The sequence below is a fragment of the Aulonocara stuartgranti genome, assembly GCF_965226115.1.
Source record: "Aulonocara stuartgranti genome assembly, chromosome: 7".
In the NCBI taxonomy this organism is placed as follows: Eukaryota; Metazoa; Chordata; class Actinopteri; order Cichliformes; family Cichlidae; genus Aulonocara; species Aulonocara stuartgranti.
In genome coordinates this window covers 45805774-45831483 of record NC_138945.1, presented here as the reverse complement: position 1 = coordinate 45831483, position 25710 = coordinate 45805774, and the positions used below count along the sequence as shown (strand labels likewise).

At 39.0% G+C, this 25710-nt stretch overlaps 2 protein-coding genes across 2 annotated transcripts in view; both read right to left on the bottom strand.

Annotated features, from left to right (window-relative positions):
- Window positions 1-290: 290 nt before the first annotated feature.
- The window catches only part of LOC309711402 (solute carrier family 23 member 2), a gene marked incomplete at its 5' end in the record, with an annotated part of 70514 nt that continues 45094 nt past the window's right edge, over window positions 291-25710 (bottom strand). The window contains 4 exons of the mRNA XM_082541694.1: window positions 291-3631; window positions 3712-3807; window positions 15585-15693; window positions 17010-17174. Coding sequence (XP_082397820.1) covers window positions 3462-3631; window positions 3712-3807; window positions 15585-15693; window positions 17010-17174 — 540 coding nt within the window. The 3' untranslated portion in view covers window positions 291-3461. The remainder of the gene's footprint in view (window positions 3632-3711; window positions 3808-15584; window positions 15694-17009; window positions 17175-25710) is intronic.
- Window positions 20872-22596, bottom strand: LOC309711199 (uncharacterized protein). Its single transcript, XM_082541332.1, has 2 exons — window positions 22273-22596; window positions 20872-21383 (listed from the first exon to the last, which is right to left on the bottom strand). The coding sequence occupies exons 1-2, from the start codon at window positions 22530-22532 to the stop codon at window positions 21113-21115; spliced, it is 531 nt and encodes a 176-aa protein (XP_082397458.1). The 5' UTR covers window positions 22533-22596; the 3' UTR covers window positions 20872-21112.

Sequence of the window (25710 nt, the reverse complement as noted above, 5' to 3'; positions counted from 1 at the left end):
GAAGCTTCTCGGATGAGAGGTGAAACGTCTTCAAGCAACTTAAAGAAGTCCAGATGCTTTTCTTTGCAAGCTCCTTTGAATAAATTGCCCTAATTGACATAATTTGATGTATCATTAGTTCAGGGGATATAAATATTCACACTGACAACAGCAACAATGAAAAGTGATATAAAACAGACAATCCCTTTATTAGAATGTTTTGACTTTAAATAGCATGTGAATGGACCCATTCATACAAAAGGTCACACACTTGCTCTAATTGTTTCCAAACGCCTTGATGTCACATTTACAAATGTTCAAAATGTTGCTCTCTCGAATCATTATTGTGTGTTTTATTTGTCTTGTCAAAACAAATACCAACCGATTAATTAACGAGCATTACATCAATGGCATCACAGGTGACATATTTATCAGCGAACTTTCAAAGCACACATTACAAGTACTGTTATCATATCATTAAATGCTGCATAATTTCTCCGATGCAATTTCTCAAATAATTAATTATATTGATTTTGCCAGAAATGTAGATATACATAATCCACCTAAAGTTCCTGGAAGAAACAAAGGAAAGGTAAAGATGGCAGAAATAAAATGCTGCAGACCTTTTATTCAGCTCACAAGTCAATTGGTTTAAGAGTTGGTCAGGTCATGTTTTTCACTGGTACTCATCATACCAAAAGTGCAAACGTTTTTGTGTTTTAATTCGTAGCTTTGGAACTGCTCAAATAAAAATTCAAAGGATTTTCCTTTGGGTCTATCACCGGTCTGTTACACGTTAACCTTCACATAGTCCTGCTTGGTGCTGTCATAAAAAATCTCAATATATCCCATCATTCTTATGCACATGACACTGCTTCACCTAACCTGAACCCTTTTCCTAACATGATCTAACCTTTTTTTTTTTTTTAACAAACTAATAAGCTGCACTGATGACATTAACTCTGGATGTCTAGAAACTTTATAGAATTTTTTTTAGAACAGAATTATTTGTAGTCAGTTAGTTCACATTTATCTTTCCTGCCTCTGAAACACAGCAAAGAAGTCAGAAACCTTGGCATCATTTTGAACAGCGATCACAGTTTTGATAATAAGGTCTGCTGCCAGAGTCGTTACACGTACATGGAAATTTGAACATGTGCTGAAGTGCTTAACTACTTCATTGGCTCCCAGTTCAAAAAGTTAATTTTCAACTTTATGAACTAAACGTTCGCTGCCTTACTGCTCACTGTCTGCAACCCAGTTAAACAACATCAGGTGTCCCCCGAATTAGAGCTACATGTCGTGAGGGTGGTTTCTGTTACTGTGCTCCTATATTTGTAACAAGTTGCCTGCTGACCTGAGGTAAGTTACAGCTGTGCCTGCATTCAAAAAACGACTCAATAAGTCAAAAGCTGAGTGTCTGTGAGTGTGTGTGCATGTGTATGTTAGCTGTTTTAACTATTATAAGATTTATTTTTCAGCTGTCATTATAAACCTATATAGATTTGTGTTTATTTTTACTCTCTGTAGTAAGCAGATTGAATTTGAGTATGACGAATTCTGCAACATGACTAAAGTTGCCATTACCATGATTTGGTCAAACATTGCATATATTTTAGTATTTCTAGTATGTTGTTTGTATGCCCACAATTTTTTCCTTGTTGCTCCTTGTTTGTTGTGTGTCTGAACATCTGGATTGTTTTTTGGACTTTACTTTTGCCATATTTGGATTTGTTTGCCTCCTCTGCCTTCCTGTGTACAGCTTTCTGGATTAAAGATCTGGATTTTTGGGTGTCCTGCTTGTGGGTCTTGCTCCTTCATGATCATTGTAATTAACTGTTTACTCTTAAAAAGCTATAAAATAATCACTAATATAAAAAACATTAATAAGCAACAATCTCAACTCGTCACATTTTAATACAACCTGTTCAAGTTCAAACAAAATGAAACAGTGAAAATGAAGCAGGACACAAACATCAGCGATATTGCAAAAAAAAAAAAAAAAAAAACATCCTAATGTTTATAAATGCACTACCTATAAATTGCTATTTTAATTGCAACCATCCATATAATTAATTAATTAAACATAATATAAAAACAAACTAGTAACCAATTAGCACAAATATTGTTTCAGTGTTTGTTTTCGGTAAGTGCGATTATGTTAAAGAATCAGCGGCTTTATGTCTCCACTGGGTTTTCAGTCTAAAAGATAGTTTCAGAAGCACGATGACAGTTTAAAGCCGCAGCAGCTTGACCTCTGCCTATTGATGCCAATGTACACTGTATGTCTGTGAAGGTTCTCAGTCATCCAGGTCATTGTAGTCAAAGGAGCTTGCAAAGAAAAGCGTCTGGACTTCTTTAAGTTGCTTGAAGACGTTTCACCTCTCATCCGAGAAGCTTCTTCAGTTCTAAGGTCAAATGGTGGAGAGTCCCAGATATAAACCTAGTGGGAGAATCCCCCCACAGAGGGACAAAAGGACCCCCTGATGAAACTGGTTCACCCGAAAGACAAAATGCCAAAACACAAACTTAACAATGTGGTGTATGCTGTACAGTGCAGCGAGGAATGCTCAGACCTCTACATTGGAGAGACCAAACAGCCACTTCACAAGCGCATGGCACAACACAGAAGAGCCACCTCCACAGGACAAGACTCAGCAGTCCATCTGCATCTTAAGTATAAAGGACACTCTTTCGAGGATGCCAATGTTCACATTTTGGACAGAGAGGACAGATGGTTTGAAAGAGGAGTGAAAGAAGCCATCTATGTCCACTGTGAGCGACCATCTTTGAACAGAGGCGGGGGTTTACGACACCAACTGTCTGCCATCTATAATCCAGTTTTGAGATCCCTTCCCAGACGCCTTAACGCCCACTCATATCCTGGGCCATCTGACCTTAGGAATTCGCATGATAAGGTGGGGCCAGGTTTCACAATGAACACACCCGAAACTCTGGCTGATTGGGACCCACACCCAGTTTCACACCTTGGCTCAGGCGATTAGAGGATCATCAGGGGGTCCTTTTGTCCCTCTGTGGGGGGATACTCCCACTAGGTTTATATCTGGGACTCTCCACCATTTGACCTTAGAACTGAAGAAGCTTCTCGGATGAGCAAGCAACTTAAAGAAGTCCAGACGCTTTTCTTTGCAAGCTCCTATGTACACTGTAATGTGAATTTGAAATTCTGTAATGTGAAACACTTCTATTTGTTTCAAAGATTCAACTCTTTAGAAATAATTAACCAGATCAACAAAAATGGGAAACTGAAACTTCAGCAGAAAGGTGACACTGTGAAAACACTGTCAGCAGTGAAGTTTAAAATGAACCGTAATAGCACTGAAGAAATAAGGTAAGTGTCATGTACACTTATTTTGTCATTGAGAATATTCCATCCAATTAAGACTTCTTTGTTCTAATGGGGCTAACAGGCCAACATTAATGTTGCACACTGAGCTACCACATCATTACATGGTTGCCTCCTACTGGGTGGTGTTGTAAGAAGGGAGGAAGGGGAGGCACTGGAAACATCTAAACCTTTTCAAAACCTTGTTGCAGAAAGGTATATCATAGCATGACTGGTCATGCATGTTTTTGCTTCCATCTTGCACCTTGTCCTGCCAGCTCTTGATACCTCTCTCTTTGTCAGTACCTGAAAAAGATGGGATGAGGTTAGATGATAGAGCTTACTTTATAATTGATTGTCTTTAACACAAGTATTCTGTCATTCACCTGGAATGGTGTTATCCAGTATGAATCCAAAAAATCCACCGATGAACATATGTGTGGTAAAAAGCACTACAATCAATTGGTCCAGCTCTTTTATTCCTTTAGAGACAAGAACAAACAAAACAAGTCGTTAACCTTTATTAGCCAAAGATAAAAGAACTATAAATCTTGTACAAGATTATCGTTGCGCTTGCCTCTTCCATATGAAGGCAAGGATTCATTCTTTTTAAAACTAAATCAAGGCTTAATCATCCATCCACCCATTTCCTTAACTTCTTATGCAGTTTAGATCACAAGGGTGCTGGAGCCTATCTTAGCTGACATGCCAGTCCAGCATAGGGCCAACACAGAGAGACAGACAGCATTCACTCTTACTCAGTTTACTGTGTGAGGAAGCCAGAATGCCTGGTATGCACTTTTACCACGGTTGCTGAGTTTACCATACACATTTTTTTTTGTGTGGTGTTTGGTTGTATTCAAGCATCTTAGAAGCAAACGGGTGAATCCCTATATGTCTGACTGAGATGGATTTGTCTGAGATATTTTATATTTTATCAGTGGCCTGTAAACTGTTTGTGATATTTTTTGACAGTTAAAAACTTTCTTTGTTTGAGGTTTTCAAAACATTCGACTTCACATAGACACAAATAAATGAATATATTAAAGTATCTTAACTTGCTCTTCACTGGGAGTTGCACTGTGCTCTTGTTTATATAAAATTTTTAACTGGAGAGTGGATCAACTTGGTGAGGTTATCTGGTTATGGCTTACCGAGAAATGTCTATTTCAAATTAATTAATTGTATTCACACATTAGGCTAAAAACTTGATAGTGCCAAGAGAAAGGATTTTTAAATCTTATCAAACCTTATTAAAACTTAAAAAAAATCACATTTAACAGGATATTTTGTATAAGTAACTTGTATGTTCCCTTGACCACTGAAATCAAAGACAAGCTAGATAATGCTTCCAAATAACTATTCAAATCACTTCCCGGATACAGTTAAAAATGGACTGACTTTTTGAAGCAATCTGGGTTAGTACAGAATGTGATGTCACTAGGTTGTTTGGTTGCTAATAGATTCCCATTAGTTTATGTTAGCTAGTTAGTGACAAAACCAATAACGCCATGGAAAGTGTTTAATTCAATTCAGTTCTATAGAAATAAAACTAAAGTGGCTTCATGGTGCTTCATATTGTAAGGTAAAGACCCTACAACAGGGGTTCTCAAACTTTTAGGGGCCAGGGACCCCATACAGGGGGTAAAATATTTCCAAGGACCCCCTTATAACTCTCATGCTTTGAGATGAGATGCCACTTTAGCTTGGCTGGCTTCATTGCTTCATTTTCTAGCACTTGAAGACACACAATGCATTTTGGTCTTCCATCAACATTCTCGATAAAGCCAAACTCGAGGGGACTGTTGTCACTGGCACATGTTTTTAAGTGCCACTATGCGCCAGGTGACACTATGTGTTTTCACAGACCCCCAATCTGCACCTTGCATACCCCTAGAGGTCTGGGGACCTCACTTTGATAGCCACTGCCCTACAATAATAGAGAGAAAACCCCAACAATGAAATGAGCAATCACTTTGAGCAATCACTTTGAGCAATCACTTTGAGCAATCACTTTGAGCAATCACTTGGCAACAGTGGGAAGGAAAAACCCCTTTTAACAGGAAGAAAAGTCCAAGAAGGAAGTGGCTGCCTGCCACCACTGGTTGAGTTTAATGAAAGGAAGAGAGAATTAAAAAAAGCACACTGTGAAAAGAGCCAGAGATTAAGTAAATCAAGGTGAACTCAAACTTAAAAGTGGTCTGATACTGTCCTTCCTGTGTTTTTTCTTTGTCTGGTGGGTAAACTGAGAGGGGCAATTAACTAGCAGAGCAGATGTCCACTAGATGTGATCAGTACCATTTTATGCCATAAAATACTTTCTTTACCCAAGCACATCCAAACATAACTAAGTTTCTTACCAAAGCACGATCAGGAATCCTACCATCCAGTGATATGTTCATCTAAGATAACTCTTTATTGTCATTGCACAGTCATACATAGTACAGTAGTACAATGAAATCCATCCATCCCTCCATTCATTTTCTTTCGCCTATCAGGAGCAGGGTCATGAGGGCAGAAACCCAAGCAGAGAAGCCCAGACTCACTGTCCTCAGCCTCCTCCTCTGCTTATCCAGGGGAATAACACCAAGACACTTTCAGGCCAGCCAAGAGATGTAATCTCTCCTGTTTGTCCTAAGTCTGCCCTGGGGCCTCCTCTCAGTGGGATATGCCCAGAACACCTCAACCAGGAGACACCTAGGAGGCATCCTTATCAGATGTGCAAACCACTTCAGCTCGCTCCTTTTGATGAGCATGTCCACGGAACAAAAAAAATCTCCCTGTGGACATGCTCATGCATTCTAGGATTATCAGTTATGCTTCAGTTTCTTGTGTGATATATAAGTAGTAAACTGGTTGGATATGCTTTTAAGAGAAGAAAAACTATTTTATTGCATAAAATAGCACTGATCGCATCTTGTAGACATATATCTGCCAGTTGATTGAACTGCTCAGTCTGTCCACTCAACCTAACAACAAAAATCACACACAGAGGGGACAGTGTCGGACAGTTTGTCTGTGTGGTGAATCAACCGTGAGCCTGACTCAAACAAGCTCTTTTGCACATAGTCTTCATTTATTAAACTGCTCGACAAACTCTAACACTACAGTCAGCAGGAGAATTTTCCCATTACAGTGCAGCTAGCCAACAATAAAGAACAACTTACTGCTTAGGAGACAGAGAGTAAAGTTGATTGTAAAACAAATTAGTTTTTTAACATAAAAGTTATTGCTACAGCCAGGGGCGATTTAAAAGTGACACCCCCGAGACTGCTTTTTACTTTTAGTTTCCCTGTTTTCTATTGAGTTATCAATTCTGTTACTAGCTAGCTAATGCAAGACTATTAGCAGCAACCAACCAACTTAGTGATCTCACATTCTGTACTGGCACAAGATGGTGCTACGCATGCTCTAAAAATTGTAACTCTAAATACTTATTTCTTAAATCAACATTCACAGATAGTGCTAAATCTTAGAGTATTTTAAGTTGGGCTCCATGGTTTATTACACATTAATACACAACCACAGCAAAGTGTGTAATAGACAGGCTGGTCCAAATCGAGAACTGGATACACATGCAGAATCTGCATTACCAACAGGGGGAGATAATATATTTAAAGTCAGGAAGTCAGTAGTGAGCACAGAAAGGTATGATTTACATTCTTGGGTCGTTAATCGACAGAAATGATAAAGCTAGTTGGCTAATATGTATTTACATATGAATAATGTCTGTTTAAAATGTGTTCCCATGATTATTTCAATGTTAGTTTGAAATAAAATATCTCACTCTGCTGGTTCTGCAGCTTACTGCAACTTTGCATGCGTCTCCATTTCATGCTTTGGAGAGGCAAAGTATAAAATGGCGAACTGGCGTGTCTGTTGCACATTTTGCCGTGATACTGTCATGTCCACTTTAAGGTGATTGCTTTCTTTATTAACATACAAAAAGTCTGCCTTTATAATAATTTTATAGTGGCCAGGAAGTCATGATGATAAAGCCATGATGTAAAATCTGCTTATGTATTAACCACAGTATATGTGACAGTATGTGTGACTGATTACTTCTTTTTGCTGCACTGCCCCATTACACTGGACCTTAGGGTTCCCCCACCTACCAAATCCTATTTTAACTCTTTTTTTTAATTAAGATTTGTACCATATCAACCCTTATTTATTTTCTTAGGATTGGGGTATAGAGGAAGGACATGACTTCCAGAAAACAGTTTGGAGAAACATGGTGCAGCGGTGCACAAGGAGATGACCTAGAAGGGGACAACGTCAATGTAAAACTAGCTACTATCTGATGCCAATAGTAAAAATACATATATTTTTGTAACTGATGAACTGATGTAAATTAATCTTTTACATGGAGACATTTTAAGTGAAGTGGATAATAAGAAACAGAACATGTAGTAGCATTCTAAAAGTGTCATGAATCGCTGTGCGGCAGGCAGGAGTTGGACCCAAAATGCAAGACTCACAGACTCAGGGGATGAACTCAAAAATCACAGCTTTATTTGCTGGTAGGACAAACATACAAACTAAACTAAACTAAACTAACCTAAACTAAACTGGGGAAACAACAAACTAAGAACTCACAGAGAGACACAGGGCGATCCACACAGCATGAGGGACGACACGACACTGACTCAGAGAAACACAGGGTTTAAATACACTGGGAAGTAACGAGGGGAATGAGACACAGAAGGAGAGCACAGCTGGGAGAAATCAGAACTGATGAGACAAGGGAGCAAAGTAGGATACACTCACATGAGACACAGACCTTCAAAGTAAAACAGGAATTAGCACAGATGCAAACTAGACTAGGGGAGACAGCAACTAAGAAACACAGAGGGCAGCTACTAAATAATCAGAGAACTAAACAGAATACAAGAACACCAAACTAAGACACTACACTAAAGAACAAGCTAGGACAACAACGAGAACTAAGAACATAATACAGAAAACTCAGAGGCACAAGAAACTCAAAACACTGGGTCACTGACCCAGGACCGTGACAAAAAGAGCAAATTTGCTGGTAGTTTAATAAAAGCCACATTGTTGACACAAAGTGGTAACATAGGTACAATTTGCCTGTAGCACCTCACAAGAGTGTCCTGTGACATTGACAAAAGAGCCACGGATGTTTAGATATATGGATTTGTAAAGGTTTCTGTTGACCAAGGGGCACCGTTTTTAATCACTAGAGACCACTAAGATACTCTAAAATCCTGAGTCAGAGTTGGCTTTTCATGTGGCATGTGTGACCATGAGCACATGGTGGAATACAGAGGGCCATTCAAAATGGAAATGCCTGCAAGTCCAAGGCCGTGCTTTCATAATCCTTCTCAGGCAATAAACTGCATAATGAAGTTGTACTGAATTGAATCAAGAACTGCAAACAGCGCTGACATTCAAATAATAAACTCTTGTTCAAATAACCCATCCCAAAACATATACACACAAAGGAACACACACACATTTCCTGCCCAAAACGACAGCAGTCAAAAGTTCAAGGCATCCACAGAGTTGATTTTAAATCCAACAGCTTGTACATCGAAAGACGTCGGGATGAGCAAGAGTTTGTTTACAAAGAGCATTGACAGGTTTCCTCTTGTCTGGTGCTATCAGCTAATGTTGAGGCTGGGGACAGACTTTGGAGCAAGAGTGCTTTATCTGAGCTGGGCAGATTACAGCCAGTTACATGGGGGCAAGCCAAGAGGATTGGGAGGTAAGCAGCCTAGACCAGAGAAAACCAGACAAGCCCTCATGCCCAGTATTGCACTCTGGATTAACACTTTCTTGGGAGACACTAGCATCACATGACACATAGGATCAAGGTCTCATGTCTGCGGAGAAGAACTGTTTAATCTTGAAGATTGCTCTTTTGATGGCGCTTCATAGGAGGTGGTCACAAAGCCTATGAATCAGCTAATCAAAATGTCATCAAAATAATGTACTTATCAGTTGTCAGCCTGTGACAATCTATAACTCTCTTACTTCTAAGATCTCTGACTGATCATATTTATTTCACATTGTGTAATTTCATCTATTAGATTAATGTTTGGATTGATGACTGCATTAGTGTAAGCTGAGAGTGATCTATCAGTTGCATATGAATGCATATTTTATTATGTTTATGTAATGTAGAAAAACATTTAAAGTATTACAAAACAATTTTACCCTATTCACCTTTCGCATTTAGCTTTATTATTATTATTTTTCCCCTTTCTGCTTTTTCACTATTGTTTTTCCCGGTTTAGTCATTCCTCTTACCAATAGGCCAATAGGCAATAATGTCAATGAAGAATTTGTGCACACTACATAAACAGAAGTGCAAGTAAACCTAGAGTTATCTATGATTATACCCTTGGAATGTTTTATAGATTTGACCTAGGCACTGTGAAACCTTTATAAGATGTATGTGATGGGATTACCATATTACAAATACTTACGAAGTTGCAGTGCTTTTTTTCTTTAAATTGTTTGCAAAATTGTCAGAGACCTGATTGAAGTTGGCAATATCTGCAATCAGCAAATTCCAGTATAACATAGAAAAAACTATATTTTTACAAATGAAATCTAGAGTAATTGTTAAAAACTAACAAACAAGAAACCCCCCAAAAATATTTCAAGCATTAGGTTCTTTTCTGATGTTTTCTGCAATCTGCACATCCCTAGATGTAGAAGTTTTCCAAAGAAGCTAAAGTCACATATAACCAAGCCAAGCCCTTAAAATTCTATTCTCAAAGCTGCCGACAACATCTACAGTTTTACACTTTAAATAAATGTGATTCCAACCCAGCCTCCTTCTTGTGCTAAGAAGAAAAGTCATGCATGGATGTACAAAGAATCAAGCTCAAGAGCCTTATCAGTGCCCCCTACTGGCTGTTATGCTGGTTTTATCCTATTCAACCCATATAAAACATGCCTTAAAAGACTGGACTCCAAACTGAATGTTTTTCTGTCCTAAGTACATAAAGGTAAAACCAAAGATTCCCAAAACACATTTAGTCTAAAAGACAATTTGCCACCTTTAGCCTAAAGACTAAATGTAAAATGTTTGCCATCTGGGCCTGTGGGATTTTGGAACACCTTGGCATTAGGAGCTTAGGCTGGCAAAACTACTGCATCTTTTCAAGGGTAATCTCTAAGTGTCTGTGGGAACACAGCCTGGAATTCACCGTAAGAGGACTATGTCACTGGATGTTTTATTTTTTGTCATTGTTTACTGATTTTGTTTTGATTAATAAAAAATAAAATGGTCAAACTTGTGTAATATCTCAAGCAGAAATCTTACAAAAGTGTCCCACAGCACAACTATTTGAACAATTATAAATGTTATTAAAGCACCATAGCTTAGTTTCTTCAATTATGCACCAGATGTTTAGAGCACTTTCTATTGTGATTCCTGTTAGATAAAATCATAAAGGAGGTGGTGAAATAAATGATAGATCACACCCAGTGTGGGTACAGACAAAGAGTTTGTCATGGTACAGTGGCTACTGTGTACTGAACTGAGAAGAAAATGACGTGAAACTGCTGCTTTCCAACATTTTTAATGCTCATTGATGCATAGTAACAAACTAGCGCTGTGCCATAACAAACAGACATGGGTTGTGTGGGCTTAAATAGACAAAAGAGCAGGTGCATGTGCCATCTTGTGTATTTTATCGTCCTATTTTGTTGATATTATGCTGTGAAATAAATTATTATAAACCAGGCTGAATAAGCTAAAATAGTACAGTGTGTTAGCAAGCTACATTCTTTGCTGTCTCTATAGGTATCAGATATCTTTTGTGCTTGAATTTTTCTCTGCACTCGTCATGTGATACCTGGGCATCGGGGTGCCAGAGCTGGGCCATGTACTATGAAACAAGTTCAGCATACACATGATATTCAATACCTGGCTTCACTTACCCTGCCAATTGTGTTAAGCAGTCACATGAAGGTGGTTATTAGCTCAGTAAGCCCAAGGTTTCCTAATCTAGCTATGCACACATTCACATGAAAGACGTGGCATATGACCAACCAGATGACCATTAGAAACATGGTCAGATTTTTGTTTTATCAACAAAGTGTCTGATTTCACAAACGAAAGGAAAACTATTTAAAATATAAAGACATTAATAACATGATACAGCAGTGACACAGTTGCTGCAGACAATGATATCAGTTACTCTTAAAACAACTTTTGCTATCTATGCATCTGAAACTAATTTCTGGAAAATTGATTGGTCAGTGAGCAGCGATTTTATACGCTACTGAGCTATAACCTGCTTCCGAGCAGGTTAGTTCTGCAGCATATTTATAGCTTGATAGGCCCTAACCATACTTTGTACTATTTTGGAGGACTGTACTATGTACAGGATTGATTTTTTTTTCATGTCCTAAGAATAACATCCATCCATCCATCCATCCATTTGCTTCCGCTTATCCTTTTCAGGGTCGCGGGGGGCGCTGGAGCCTATCCCAGCTGTCATAGGGCGAGAGGCAGGGTACACTCTGGACAGGTCGCCAGTCTGTCGCAGGGCTAACACATAGGGACAGACAACCATTCACACTCACATTCACTCGCACATTCACACCTAGTGACAATTTGGATTTTCCAATTAACCTATCCCCACAAGCTGCATGTCTTTGGACGGTGGGAGGAAGCCGGAGTACCCGGAGAGAACCCACGCAAACACGGGGAGAACATGCAAACTCCACACAGAAAGACCCCGGCCTGATGGTGGAATTGAACTCAGGACCTTCTTGCTGTGCGGCAACAGTGCTAACCACCGTGCCACCGTGCTGCCCTAAGAATAACATATATACATATATAAATGACAACAGTTTCTCAGTTAATGACTCAGTCAGTGAGGTCGACTGTAGCAAGGTGTACAGAGTATAGACACAGAATCCAAATGTAGGACATAGAAGGCTGACTTGAACAACAAATGATGAGTCTTTAATATTGGCTATAAACAAAAGTCCAAAGCACATTTCTAGCATTAACTGAACTTCCAAAACACTACCTCGATCACTTAAATTACACAATTGAAAGTATATGTGTATTGTTTGTGTATTTATACACAGGCACTCATATATATTCAAATAATAAAAAAAAAAAGTTCATTTACCTGTTACTACCACACACCTGTAAGAACCATCGCCTTAGATCGAAAAGCGTGGAAGATAATCGCTGGTCAAGCAAGAGAACCTGCAGCACCTACAGCAGCGTACTGGTACCGCCGCTGGTTGCCCGCTAAAGGACAAGACTACCACACACCAAATCTGGTCATTGGTACTTGCTGGCTTGTGTAGCCACTAGGTAACAAAAGCTCAACACTCCCCCTAGCATCCTGGAGCATTTCTGTTGTGTTTTGTACGTGTTTTGGAGTTCGTACGTGTTTTGGAGTTTGTACGTGCTTTGTCTCTAGGGGCCACCGTAAATAGACTTTTATTTATTCACTCCACATAAAATGTAATAAATAAATCATACAATACAAAAACCAACTATTAACATTTCAACTTTTAACTATTTAAATTTTCAGCTTTTTCCTTTTAAACAAATTTAAAGTGAAACAACACAAAACACTGCAAACCACAACACAATAAAATATAAATATGAAAAAGTATGAAAACAAAAGGAAGATGCACATTCTCTTTCATATGGGCCTGCATGAATAAACTTTGAATCCTTTATCTTCCGCAACTGAAAATAGTTGTGGATGATCACTACACCTTTCTAATGTGACGTTGTTGTGCCTGGCGAGTGTAACTACCGCCCCTCCCCCCTCTTCCCAGCGCAAAGCACAAGGCTCGCGTGTGGAGTGAAGCGGGAAAAAAAGTGCAAGAGAGAGGGTGAGAGAAAGAAGAAAACCCCGGCTTGCGTCGTTCACTTCAAAGAGTCTGCTCTAAGAGCCGTTTCGTTCTCAACCGACACATCACTAATTAAGACAAGCAATAAGCAAGAAAACACAGAGCTGCACAGGAGCAACACAACTAATGCTTTAACAATATATACAAAAAGAGTTGATTACATGCAGACTGCAAAGGAACAAGACATAGGTAAAACTAAACACACAGAACTAACACAGGACACAAGAGGGGAAAAAAGAAAATAACATAAAATACTAAACAGAGAGAAAAGATGAGTCAAATTAACATGAAAACACAGACAAAGGAGCAGTGTTACTCCAGTGATGTAAAGCAGAGGAGTGAGACAGAAGAAGAAACGATTCAGGAAACAACCACAACAATAAATCACAGAATGAGGCATGAAAACTAGACAGGAACCAGAAAAATAACATAAAAGCTCAGGATACTGAGAAAACAAAGAAATTATGAGCCAAAACAGAAACTTATTATAAGAACATCATGTTATATTGGAATTAGATATCAAAGATTCAACAATATCACAAGGAGTCAAACTCAATATTAAAATAATAAATCAGCTCAGTAATCCAGAAATTAAAGTAGTTTAAACTTCACACACAAAAACAATAAAACACAAACAGGCACACAAGCTCAAGGATGAGCTCAAAAAATGAAACCTCACTATTGGCTGGTTTAGAATACTATTTAGTTAGATTCAACAAACAAATTTTTTTTTTTTTAGTTTACTGGAGTAATTTATGTTCTTTCAACAGAAAAAAAGGTTTGTGGATTTACTTTAAAAAGTTATGTCAAATAGCTCCACTCAACCTTTCGGTGGAAGTAACTCCTGATTTTTATTTAAAAAGTTGAACCAAGTCCTGACGTTAGCCTGCTAAAACGGAGTGTCGTACTGAAAGAACACATGTGAATCAGGTAAAACCAGCGGTTCCCAAACTTTTTTTGCTGGGCCCCCCTTTGTTTTACAAGAAAAATGTTCGTGCCCCCCCGGGCGTGCGTGCACGCACAAACACATCCTCCAACCACACACACCCATATTTTGCTCCATTACGGTTTATTTCACACCTCAAACATTTAGTAAACAATTAAGCAAATACAAGTAATTTGCAATAAATTACAGGTAGAAAGAAAGTAAACTACTAACTCTTTTACGCTAACGTCCGCACCTACACGGGTATTTTTGAAAACGTAGCTGTTTCGTCCACACGTAAACGATGTTTCGAATCACCGAAAACTGAGATTTTTTAAAACTCCTTTTTTGCGTTTACGTGTGGACGAGGAATACAAAGTTTGTCACGCAACGTCAAAGGTATGTGCTTTATTTCACATTACACTGTGCGCCACGTTATTGTTTACGTGAGATGAATTGCAGATAGAGACAAAATACTGTTACTGTTAAATTGACTATGCGCACGCTTACACACACGCAGTTACTGTCCCTCTATTTAGAAAGGCAGAGGCGTCACGGTGTGATTATTTTACGTGTAGTTGTTTTTTTTCCCTGTGTTATAATATTCAACATTGCTATCAATACATTTTTCAATAAATGCCTCTCTGTGCAAAATGGGTTTAAAAACATAAACAACTGTGGCATACTGTTTGTCTGTGATTTGAACTGAGGGAACAAATCGTGGCAGGATCTGTCTGATATTATTTGTATCCCACTGTAACTTTACTGTATAAATAGCTAACATCTCCAAAATGTCAGGAGAAGTTTAGTCATTACAACAAGTGTTTGTGAACTAAAAATCAAGAATGTGGGATATTGTTTGTCCGTGATTTGAAGAGCGTCCGTGATTTGAAGAGCCCAGCGCTGCTCCCAACGAAGGGAAAAGCAGTTTTGCAGTGGAGACCTACCTTGCCACTTGTGCAGGTGAAACCAAAGGGCAGATATGCTTCACCATATTTTCTAGTCTTTGGCTTAGAATGAAGTTGGTTTGGAAACATATTCAGCGATGCTTCATCTCCTGCTTTGTGTTTGTGTGGGCACCTGTGCTAGCAGTGTCCAAGCATGGTTTTTTTTTTTTTCTCCTTTTCATACCGTGCCCCCATACGTGGGCGGGCCCCACACTTTGGGAAGCTCTGGAGTAAAACTAAAGTAAACTAAAAAATAAATAAATAAATAATAATTTTAATTTGTTCAGTAAATTCAAGCAAAGAAGACTTTGAGTGTGTTTTCACAGGTTGGATGGTACCACTTGACATTAAAAAAAACCACACACACACTTTTTGACAGACTATGTTTCACAGTCAATATGTAGATTATTTTAACTGTATTTCTATACTTTCATGCAAATACTGATTTTAAAGCCCTAAAAGTGTGTGTGTGTGTGTGTGTGTGTGTGTGTGTGTGTGTGTGTGTGTGTGTTAAAATCACCAGTGTCAATGATGCCAGGATTGGATTGAAACCAGGTGGGTAGAACCAGACCGCTGAAGGTTGAAAAGCCCAGGATGACGAGGTTACGTGAAGAGTTAAGATCCACATACTGGAGAGAGAAAAGAAGACAGGATGGTGTGTGAAATAGGGTGAGAAAGAAAGAAAGAGAGACAGAAATAATGTGATACAAATTTGCTAAAACTGGTTTATTGACTCTCAGATGCAAGCCATTATTTTGTTGATCTGTTTCAGCTAGCTGACATTTCTGCTGTGGAAGTTCACTAAAATGAGATTAGGAATAATCAGGAAAAAAAGAGACCCAAATTCTATTTTGGTATGGGATTCACATTTATTTGGTCATGACAGGTTAACACGGGTCACAGTGAGGTCAGTGTAGATATATATATATATATATATATCTGTGTGTGTGCGGATGTATGTATAAGACTATATTACCTGCCTATAATAATGAAACATGATACACAATAGTGTTACAACAGTACAAAACGAAATAGCTACAAAATATAGCTTGGGAAAACACCGTCATTTTTCATCTTTACAAAAACTGATAGAGCAAGTTCTTTAGCCAAAAAATACCATAGAGGGGTGGAACTAATAATACAGTTGTGCAACAATTCAGTTAAGGTATTTGCATTTACTGTATTTTCTAGCAAGTACTTCCTTAAACGCCATCTCACTTATGTTTTTCAACAATTAATTAGTCTCAAAGTCGGAGACTTTTATAACAGCTAAAAATTCACAGTGTTTAGTTTTCAGTTCTCATTTAGGCATTAAGAAATATGTTTGTGGTTGAAAAACAAACACTCAAAAACCTTTTTTGGAATATCATTAAATTACTATCTTCTTGTCTGTATGTTTGTCCAATATGTTTGCTGTAATCAAACTGAAATAGCTTGATACGGGAAAGGTGATTACTATTGACCCTTACTCACTCAACCTAACCTTGAAATCACATATTACTGTACTTACATTGAATTTCATGTATTACGGATTACACTTACAGTGCGCTAACAACTGCCAAGCTCAATATCTAACATCAAAGCAGTTTTACAATATTGAGACATTTTTGTGCAGCAGATTTCTTAAAGGTTGCTTAAAGTGCCAAATGGTAGACAAGTTAATGACAATAAAAAGCAAATAAAGTTTTTATTACACACATGATCCTTATTTTCTGTTTTTGCCTGTATTCTAGATAGATTTAACAACACCGCTCACTGTGGAACCAGTGAGTCCAAGAAAGCCTTAATAGAGATGGTGTTTTGTTTAGCAGTGTTGTTTTATTTGAAGGGGTTAAGGATTAGGGCATCTTATTAAGCTATGCTCTAGTTACTCTGAATAAAAAAAAAGGTGCACCAAATAAAAGACAAATGCAATTTGATATGCTGTGAAATTAATTGTGTTTACCTGGAGGTTGGATATCCCGACTGCTGCAATCATTCCAAACATAATAAGGAACATGCCCCCAATGACTGGATCTGGGATAGTGATAAAAATTGCTCCAAACTTTCCAAAGATTCCGAGGATGATCATCAGAATTCCAGTAGTCTGGAGGACCAGCCTGCTACCAACCTAACATAAAAACAGAGCACAGGGACTCACTGTAAGGTGTACGCAAGAAAACTTAAACCATCATTATTTTTGCAAGGATGTTGGAAGAATCTCTGGGTCTCACTGGACATGTGACATGACAACACAGGAAGAGTGGTTAAGCGTTTCGATGCCATAATATTAAATAATAACTATATCTGAAATTGTCCTGTGATAAGACAGGGTGTACATGTTTTTAACAGGTGTGTACATACTAATCGCAATTTTTTTTTAATTGAAAATACAGTAACCTGCACTTTCAAACAAGACATGAATACAAGTGGATTTAGATTACCATTAACCAATGCACAAACAAACATATATACATAATACATATAAATCCATCTTGAATGTTGTCAGTAGTCAAAAGTAAACTTGGTTTTGGTCCCTTTCAGTAATTGGTGAAAATCTCCCAAAGGTGTTCTTTTTAAATGGTGTGTGGTAGGACTTGACTTAAGCGGTCAAAGAAGTGCAGGAGACTGATGCTGCCCAGTGTAGCAAGTGATTTATTCACCATTTTGTGACCCAAATAATATTTACAAAAAAACAAATAAGAAACTCAACTCTATAACTAACTCAGTTCAAATAAACATAACTGAACTTAAATCAACAGAAATTAAGGTCAAACTGCACACAGCTACACTGACCTGAACCTTTCTTCTCAAACACCCGAGTTCTGCTTAAATAGTCCACTTAACCAAACGATTTCTCCTCTGGACTATTCCATTCGGTAGGTAAGATGAACATAATTATATTCAGACCTCTACTACTACTCTTTACTGGCAACATGAACTCTGTGGTGTAATCAATACATATTACAACAATAAATCTATTTCTTCATAAACCCTCTAAAATCAACTTTATTAAATTATAAGAGTTCTTCCCCTCCCGCACTTGGTCTCTTCCTGTGACCTCAGATGAACCCAGAAGCTATAAAGCAGGAAGTAAAACTACATTTCCTCCTTTTGTTTCTGGAAGACAGGTAGGTAAGGTAAGTTCTAAACAATACAAATTAACAGTTGAAATAAAGAACATGTTAACTTAACAAACTTGTAGGAATTGATTTAAACCAAGATGTTATATTATATAATCTGTAAAAGTGCAAAACATAAACAAACCCGGGATAGTAGATGTTTGCCTATTGCAGATTACATGTGAAATATGGTTAAATCAAAACAAGAATGTTAACTAAGAATATGGACAAGTGGTACTCTCACCCACTTTGTCACATGGTACCTATAGAGTATATTGATGTCATTGTCAAGTTGTTCAAGGAACAGTTTAAAAATATTTTTGTGCGTTGGGACATAGTATATTACCCTGCTGGAAACATCCCATTTAATATGGGGACCCCATGAAGTCTTTGGTTGGTGTAACCCACTAAAAGTGGTGTAAACCACTTTTATTCCCTGGCTTTTTGTCATCTCTTTTGATTGTTTTAAATGTACACCACTTTGCTCAACAGCTGTTGTTTTAAATGTGCTATATAAGTACATTTGACTTTGACTAACCCATGTGATTTGAAGTGATGTGTATTCAGAAATACTATTCTGACTAAGACCCTCAGGGTGTACACCGCACCCCTAGCGTCGTTGCCCACCTCTCAATTTTAAAAACACGTAGACACTGAGGGCTATCAGGAGGGGCTATGCGCTTACCTGCTGCTCTCTGGCAGGTAGCTCCATGCCCTCCTGGGTTTTAAATGCACCTTAGAACACACATGCATCAACACTACATAGGAGCGGGCGGAGGGAGGTTTGGAGTCTTCTCACACCCCTGTTCTCTCCGACCTGCTGGAGCGGGGGGCCAGGAGGAGGAGTTGGCCGTCCGACTGGGGTCTGGAGTGTGGGGCCTCCCTGCTGCTGCGGAGTCGGGGCGGTCTGCCTCTCCCCACCGCAGGGAAAAGGGTAACACCACCTGGGTCTGGGTGCAGTTTCCCCCTCCAGGGGCAAGGGTACCTAGACCCGGTTCTTACGGTGTGTTCACACCGAACGCGATGGACGCGAATAGAGCGTCAGGTTTACATGTAAAGTCAATGGAAAGGCGCGATGACGCGCGATTGCGGGTCCCGCGAAAATTCGGAAGCAGATTTGCGTCGCGAAAACGCCAAAACGCGTGAAACGCGCGTCAGTGTAGCGCGTCTGGCGCGTTTGACGCGCGAATAAAACCACGCGCGTGAGTTTTTGTGTTGCATTTTGTGCATACGCGCGTTTCGCGTCTACCGCTCGAGTTGGAAAAATCTGAACTCCAGCGTCAAATCGCGCCGCGACAACCAATCAGGAGCCTGGTGACGTGGCTGTTACCTAGGTCAAAGGGGCAGATCCAGCCAAAGCCTTTCATACTTCAATGGAGGGGAAGGCTAATCAATGCGGTAGCAAACAACTCGGAGCTGTACAACACCAGCTGCTTTCAGTACCGAGACAGGAATAAAAAGGACCGAGCTTGGAGGAAGATATGTGAAGAGATCGGGCAACCTGGTAAGTTCATTCATTTCTCTTTTGAAAGTTTTCACTGACCCGGGGAAGCCGCACAAAAGCTAGCAAGCCACTGCTATTTTCCCACTGACGTACAAATACCGTTCTGCTTTTATGCATGTTGTCATTTAGGAATATATTTTATTGTTTATTAATAAACAGCACACAGTGGTCCCGCTGTTCATCCGTCACTGCTTTGCTTTTTCGCTGATTTTTTTATTGCACAGTACAGCATTGCATTCTGCAGCCTGATTGACAAATCTCCTGCGCTTGCCAAATTTATCACGTTTGGTTTTGATAACCATCGCGTCCAATAGAAAAACCAGCACAAAAACACCCATAACTATGAGCCTCATTCGGAAATAGACACCTGCACCGTGAGGGAAAAAGGCGCACGAAAGTGGGGGCAGATGAAGACAAACCGCGGCATAATAATACTTTTACGTTTTGCAATCTACAAAGGTTTGCACTTTGAGAATCAATTGTGAGAACTGTGACCAGGGGCTAGTTATTCTGAGAACCCCTGCTGCAATAAATGAGGGACCACTGTCTACTCTATGATTATTATATTCAACCTGTTAACATTTAATACTGTATTGATAGAACCAACTGATTCTGCAGCAGAGCATCCCCAGTCCCTGAGCTCCTGCTGCTGCACCCACAGATATGTACAGCAAGCACTGATACCTTTTTAGTCGGTGGGATTCCCTTGTGATCACCTTTACTAAATATCTACAACCAATCTGATTATATCCTGTTATTGTTTTTTTTTTTTTTTCAATGTTGAAATTAAAATCTAGTAGCAGCCTTCTCATTTCTTTGTGTTTTGTGCTGTTTTACAGGCCCACAGAGGAGGACGGCTCTGAGGCAGATGAGGGACGGGTCCCAGGACGGTCCATCGGCAGTGGAGCTGGCCATCCTGGAGTCCCTGAAGAGGCCACACCAGTCTCCAATGGAGCATTTCCTCCTCAGCCTTGTTCCTGCTCTGGAGAGCAGCTGGTCCTTTTTATTCCTGTCTCTCTGTAAATACTTATATTTTATATATTTATGTTTAATGTTTTTCTGTTTGAGACTTTTAATATTATTTCAAATAAATGTTTATAATGACTAATGTCTCAGTTCTACTACACAGCAAATGTTGGCACACGACTTGACACATGTAGAATTTATTTCATATTATACTAATGACAAAATATACTGACACAGTGGGATGCAGAAGTTTGGGCAACCTTGTTAATAGACATTATTTTCCTGTATAAATCGTTGGTTGTTACAATAAAAAATGTCAGTTAAATATCATACAGGAGACACACACAGTGATATTTGAGAAGTGAAAAGAAGTTTACTGGATTTACAGAAAGTGTGCAATAATTGTTTAAACAAAATCAAGCAGGTGCATCAATTTGGGCACCACAAAAAAGAAATGAAATGAATATTTAGTGTATATCAATGTGTGTGTCTCCTATATGATATATGGGGTGCCTTTGTCTGGATATGCTTCCCATCCAGAGCTGCACAGCACAGAGGAAAGTTCCAGCGCTCCTGGAATCCCTCTGTGATGGACCGCCAGTCTCCAGGTGAAGGCACAGCCATGAAGTCGTCCACTAGACAGTCCCAGATGGACGTCGCTGCCTGGGGGGTGATCTGGCTCACCGTGGACACACCGACTCTGAAACTGAACACGATGGTCCTGAAGGAGTCCCCGGTGACAAGGAACCTGGACAAAATTGTTCAAAATCAGTATTATGTGTACTGCAGTTACAAAATACATTATTCAAATTCCAAAATACTTTTGTGATGTCAGATTTAAATCACAAAACTTAAATCTTACATAAAACCTTTTGTAATTATAAGGATAATTACAAAATGTATATTAGATAATATCTAAAACAGTTGTGTTTTGTTTTAACTTTAACATATCATAATTTGATTGGTAGCAACTTTCACAACTACAGTGAGCCAATCACTCATAATTCCTAAACATGTCAATCAGGTAGGAATGAAGTAAGACATTAATAGAAATAAAGAGTTGTGTGTTGACATGTAGCCCTTTCCTTGCTTAAATCATTAATATTTTTGAAAAATTAATCTGTGATAAGACAGCTTATCAAGATAGAACCATGTAACTAGAGATGAACCGACCTGTTCACAGTTTTATCTAACTCTGTTTTAATAAAGGCTGGTGACCCCTGTTATAGAGTCTGACAGCTGCAGGGATTATATACAAATATTCAACTATCCCAGAATTAAACCAGGTCTAAATAAAAAGGAGTGAGTATCACTACAAAGGTTAACTCAGTGGTCCTAATGCTACAGTTTGATATCAGCAAACACCGAGCGCATACATTGATGTGACACCACAGCCATGCTATCATGCAAACACTGATAACAGCATAAATCGAATTAAATCGGGACTTGATGAGACCTTCTGAGTATCACTAGAAATATTATAAAGAGTCGTCTCTGTACCACAGTTTGCTTTCAGTAAACACCAACAGCATTCACTGTTAGCATAGCACATCCATGTTAGCAGTGTATAACTGGATGGATTAGCATATTAGCACAGATATCAATAAAGGACTACCGTATTAAATAGTTTTACTAACCTCAGGCAGACGGACAGGCGCTCTGCAGGTGGGATTGAGCGTCTGTAGTTGGTGTCTAGGCGGGCAATGCTGGGACCGACGAGGGAAAGCAGGTCCTCAAACTGGCCGACGGTGATAGCGCTGGAATCGGCCGTCATCCAGGCGCAGCTCCTGGAGCAAGTGGTGAAACTCACCAAACTGCTCATGCCTCTGGAGGACCTGATGGACCCAGGTACGGCGAGGACGTCTTTTACGCTGCTGCTCTGCTCTCCACAGTACATAGAGAAGGGAGACTCTCTCTTCAAGCGCTAGCTCGATAGCTGCCATCTTACAAAGATACCGGTCTGGCACAACTCCCTCCCACATTCCTCCCACATTTCCGGTTCACGCGCGTCAAAATATCATATTTTGACGCGCGATGGATTTTTCTTGGACACGCGTTGAGACGCGAATGTACACGCGTCAAATTAGGGGCGTTTGGGGCGTTTTATTCGCGTCCATCGCGTTCGGTGTGAACACACCGTTAGAGTACGCTTGGGGAGTGTGATTGTGTGTACAATGTCTCTCTGTCTGTCTCCACATTGGTTGAGTGTTGAGTAATTGCATATGAGAAGATTAGTGAGTTACATTTGCCCTCTTAACTTCAGGCAGCCTGGCCATTCTCCTCTGACACCTGACATCAACAAGGCCAAGATAAGTACTGTTCAGTAGTAATCCCAGTAGATCATCCATTTCTCAAATACTGAAACCAACAACCATGTAAAAAACTACTTGAATTACCTTTACCCCTATTCTGATGCTTGATTAGAACTTCTGCAGGCTGGTGAGTGTATATTGGCACTTACAACAGCAATTTACAAAATCTGAGCTTTAACTTCTGCTATGAATCAAAACAGGGCTGCTTTGACTCTGTAAATTAAAAAAAAAAAATAACAGTGACTGCTCCATCAGTTAAACTGTATATGGTTGTCAGTGTCATGGTCCTGGGTCGTTAGACCCAGCGTTTTGTGTTTACTGTTCCTATTGTCCTGTGTTCTAGTATTTATTCTGATTTTGGTATTTTGTTCAATAGTTCTCAGGGTTTTGATTCTTAGTGTTTTTTTTATTCCTGCCTGTGTGCTTTCCCGGTGCTGTGTTCGTGTTCCTGAGTTTGTTTGTAAAACTGTTTATGATTTCCTGTTTTACTTTGAAGTTCTGTGTCTTGTCATGCCCATTAAGTTCAGCTGTGTGTTCCTCCTGTGTGTTCTTTCCCGATTACCTTGTGTCTGTACTTATAGTGTGCTTCTACCTATGCACCCCATGGGTTCGTCTGTGTTATTTTGCGTAATCTGGTGTTCTCAACGTCTCTCTGCTCCTCATCCCGTGTGTCTCCGTATATTATGATTTCAGGTTTGGTTTCTAGTTTTCCCAGTTTAGTTTTTGTCTAGCCTGTTCCACATTTCCTGTTTGCCACTTGCCACACTGTAAATAAAATTCCCTCACATCACTACCACTGTCTGCAACTTGGGTCCTCCTTCAATACATCACACGACTGCTTCCCCAGCTGTGACAGTTAAATATGTAGTTTAGTCTGCAGCACAAACAGTAAGACTCACAAACAACAACAATGCAATATAACTAAATCATTCGTGTCTATAGCCTTCCTCTCCCATTAATTGTATCACAAGACCATAATCTAAAGGTCAAATAAAATCATATTTCACCCTGCTTGCCCTGCTCACTATCTCTGCTTCCACTGAGTCCATCCAAAAGTTAAAACGGTAGTTATCCACTAAAATACAAATGTATAACTTATAAAAAATCTTACTTGTATAATCGCAGTTCTACTGAACTATTTCTGTATATAGTATGGATCTGCCAAGGCTGTTAACTGCTCCAACCACCCATCTGTATGGAAAAATATTTACAGATATTTCAGTCACATGGCCATTAATAGTATGTGTTATTATTATTTTTAGGCTGTTTCAGTGAATATTTTAGAATACTAAATTAACATCAAACTCTCTTCTTACAACTACAAATATGCAGCTAGTATTTATATTAATGGCTATGTACATATATCACCACCAAAGCTCTCAGACAGATGAATCACCATTGTTTGACATGAATCAACATTATTTGTGCATTGCAAAGTTAATTTAGTTTTCTCTCCTTTCATTTTTTTTATGGGGTAGGGGCATCATATGCCCAGATAATACAGGGCACAGGACATCATATTAAGTGAGGAATGAATGTTACTTATAGATACTTTAATGACAATAACATCTGTATCCTAAAAATGTTTTATTGCATAATAATAAAATAAAATGAATACAAAATTTAAGAAATCTTTATTGCAGTCACTTATTATTTAAGTGTTCAAATTCTTTGTGACAAATTATCCAAGTACACAATAGATACTGTGTGTGTCTCACCAGAGTTAGAGGGGTTAGTTTAGACCAGACAACTTAATGTAGCAACTTCAGTAACAAAACTACAGATAGTACTTCTGAGGACAGTCGTCTGAGGAAATTCAGTTATAAATTTGCTCCTCTATGCCTTTAAATGTCTTCATTTACTCAAATGCATGCCAAATTACCACAAAAGCTGATTGACATATGTGACTAATTGCACTTCAGAATTTCAGAATTTATGTAGTCTTACAGCCATTTTAGGAAACCCTACCAAAACTGGTGTGAAGACATGTATATTAACATGTTTAACTCTTACCTGGCAATGAATTAAGTGTCTGTAGGTAATGTGAAAGATTTGTTCATTGTAATATATCTGGATGCACACTCTGTGTCATAGTCCTTCTGTCCTCCTGGTAGTCCTGCCAGTTTTTCTTTCTCTCCAACTTGGCTTTCTCTTATTCCTCTTGACTGTTTGTGTGCCTATATGTGTGTGGGCGTGCATGTGTGGTAACCACACCTTAATTTCAGAGGCAGAATCCTCTTGTTTTTTGCACTCCAGCCTGGTATACCTACGGTAATCAACTCACCTGCTCCTCATCTGGTGATCAGTTGGCTCCCTTCAAATATGGAGGACATTATTATGCCCCTCTGCAGCCCCTAATCTCTTTGCAGTGGCAGTGCAAGAGTGTTCAGCTGTTGCTAATCAATCACACCTAGTCAGGTGTGGATAAAGGCATACTTGAAGTGGGCTTTCATAAAGGCTCACCAGTCTTTGTCTTAGTGGTACCAGCTACAGTATTTTAGCCACCTTCTTATGCAATTTAAAATAAAACCTCTGTGAAATTCTGGTATTAGTCTCCAAATTTATGTTGTGGCTTTTGAGCTGAGTCGTAAAATAAATGGGGGCTTGTCCAGGATAGTTTGGACATTTTTGTGGAGACAGAATATCAGTTTTTTGTGTCTATGCTTGATCGTTTAACTCTTAGTGGTAGATACTCATCCCTGTTCCGTAAATCTGTTCACCTGTGTAAATGTCATCCTTCTCTCTTTGGATTTATGCATGAGA

Excerpts from the sequence above, each read along its gene's own strand:
- LOC309711199 (XM_082541332.1), bottom strand. The coding sequence starts at position 22,532 with ATGTACTGTGGAGAGCAGAGCAGCAGCGTAAAAGACGTCCTCGCCGTA. Across the intron at positions 21,384-22,272 it reads CGCCTGTCCGTCTGCCTGAG|GTTCCTTGTCACCGGGGACT; the intron begins GTTAGTAAAACT and ends AATTTTGTCCAG.